At 33.6% G+C, this 2720-nt stretch overlaps 1 protein-coding gene across 1 annotated transcript; it reads right to left on the minus strand.

The window, feature by feature from the left end:
* Positions 1–395: 395 nt before the first annotated feature.
* LOC149551861 (6-phosphogluconate dehydrogenase, decarboxylating 1-like) lies at positions 396–929 on the minus strand. The gene has a single exon (XM_089790142.1). It carries the CDS (start codon positions 927–929, stop codon positions 396–398), a length of 534 nt encoding a protein of 177 aa, XP_089646268.1.
* Positions 930–2720: the final 1791 nt, after the last annotated feature.

Here is a 2720-nt window from a genome sequence, read left to right on the forward strand (position 1 = left end):
AACCACACAAAGGATGCCTTTTTGGATCTTATAGTAAGGGAAGAAAGTGGTGAATGTTAAGGTAGAATATTGAATTTAACTATATCAGAGTTTGATCCAGATCTACTCAGATTCTTGGGTGCTTTTGTAACTATTTTTATTGTTTGTGAGGAATTGTGTGCATCAGTTCAATTCGACGAAAGTTTAGACAAGATTTCCTTGATAATTGGGATTTACATTTTATAAATTCATCTAAATATGAAGGATGATCCTAATCATCTTCTACCCAGGATGATGGGTTGGAAAGTTACAACTCCAAATTGTCAGAAATAATGACCATAGTTGAGAGGATTATGAAATTGAAACCAAATTGACTCTTAATTGTGCACCATCTTGATGAAACTGCTAGATCCACCCTATCCAATATAGGTAACAAAAGGGCCACTATCCACCTGTGCAATGATCTTAACAATTTTATCCTCAATATACTTGTAAGCCTCATATGACCCTCCAAGCATAAGAGAAGGGCCATTCTTGGCACCCTCTTCACCCCCTGAAACCCCCATGCCTAAATATAGAAGCCCCCTCTTCTTTGCCTCCTCCTGCCTTCTCTCTGTGTTTTCATACCATTCATTCCCACCATCCATAATATATTTCCCTTCTTCCATGTGGGCAGCCAGAGTCTCAATTGATTTTTCCACGGGGGGCTCTACTTCGATTAGAAGGATTATGACTCTAGGCTTCTGGATTGAAAGCACAAATTCGTTGGCATCATGGAAGCCTTTTACTCTCAGATTTCCTTCTAGCTTGGCTCTATCTACTATCTCATCTACCTTTTCTAGGCTCTGATTGTAGACTAAGATGGGAAAGCCTTTTTCTGCAATGTTGAGAGCTAGATTCTGCCCTATCATAGCCAATCCAATCAATCCTTTTCTTGACAATTCAGCCATCTCTTTTTCTTGTATTCACATAATCAAAATCAAGAGTAAGGTTAACATACAAGGGAGGCTTAGAACTTTTAGCTTACAAAGGACATTTGAAACACACTTTCTTGGATTTTTTTAGCAATGTCATTGTATAGAGATCTAAGTTTAACTATTTCAGCATCAACTATTGAACAAGACTATTTTGGTGTCATCTTTGAAAAGGCTAAACCATCCAAGAGCAAGGTTTTCACAATAAAGGAAACATATGAAAATCTCATAGTGATCCATATTGCAATTTAAACTAGGAAACTAGGCAAGGGATACAAACACTACAGTCAGATCAGCTCTCTCAAGCTCTCAGAATATAATGTACCTTTTTTATAAGAGCTAGTGTTTTGTTTAGTTAACCCCCAAGTTTTTGCCTTGTGTTTTAATTGGATGTGAATATTTGAATTCCATTTACACTTTTCCTACACCATTTCACTACCATGCAAATGGAATGTTACTCTAGTTACAATAAAATATTATTTTGTTTAACTACAACATTCTTCAACCATGTAGAAATATAAGCTTGTGCTTCCAATCATCAATCTAAGAAACACTCAAGTACTAATGCTTAACTAAGAAACACATTCTTTCACATAAAACAATGTAGCTAAGTTGATTTTACATCCTTAGTTATTAATTATTATATGAGAAATGCATTGCATGTCTATTCACATTGGAATAACATCAAATATATAAAAATAACTTCGCAAAATTTTAGGTATAAGATATGAACTGAGTTACCTCAAGTTCATATTCATCATCAATTGATTCACCACTATTGCCAGATTTTGCCTCGTCTTCACGTATTCTCTTGCTTGGCAATGCATCCAAAAGTTCTATCCATACACACCCAATACACTTAGTTGCCTACAACAATCATAACAACTAGAATTTAGACCAAGCTTTTGTTCCAATTTTCCATACTAAATCAATGTGAACCTAAGAAATAGTTAAAGATGGTGTGAAAATAAATTCAACCATGTAAAGATCAAAAAAATAATTATGCAATTGGTCTGTCAAACCAATTTAAGACATAAGAGTACACTGCACTTTGAAATCTTCAACAATAAGGATCTGAGATATTCCAACCCATATGAATTTTATATAGGAGAAATTTATAAGAGCCACAATCACTACAATGTAAACAAGCCCAAAATAATCTTTCAAACTTTTCAACACCAAGCAAGCACAAAAATATAAGAATGTATCTATTAAGTAACAAGAATGAACCTAGTCTAAACTTGACCATAATTAATGAAGAGAACTTGCCATATAAAAAATATGCAAAGGTTAAAAAATTAATATCATCACATAAAAAAAATAGTCTCTAAAGAAAACACATCTCTATTATTTTTCATAGATTTTGGATCCTTCTTTTCTTTGGCAATTCCCACAACATCAAAACAAAGATCATTCATAGATGTTGCAACCTAGCCCAAAAAATTAGAAATATATAGATATATGTATGTATGTATGTAGTTAAGAACAAACATAAATCATCGAGAGGGTTTCCTAGTTTGATTTAGTTAGCATCTGCAAATTGACAATTTGAATAATATTACAAAACCTTCAAGATTTCTATGCACCCAAAAAGAACACTCACATTTGAAAACTCAAAGTCCGATGTACCACATATCTCGATTAGTTTCATCCTATCAACTTTTAACTGCATCCAAATAAATAAGTTAGGTTTTTGCACAGCAAGTTCCATAACTTAGGGTGGGTATATGGATAAACAAGAAACCAAAGTTTAGAGAAGACTAACTT

The sequence above is a fragment of the Cupressus sempervirens genome, chromosome 6 (assembly GCF_028749045.1).
Source record: "Cupressus sempervirens isolate cs-2001-9-10 chromosome 6, ASM2874904v1, whole genome shotgun sequence".
NCBI lineage: Eukaryota > Viridiplantae > Streptophyta > Pinopsida > Cupressales > Cupressaceae > Cupressus > Cupressus sempervirens.

Coding starts and splice junctions, on each gene's coding strand:
- LOC149551861 (XM_089790142.1), bottom strand. CDS start 929: ATGGCTGAATTGTCAAGAAAAGGATTGATTGGATTGGCTATGATAGGG.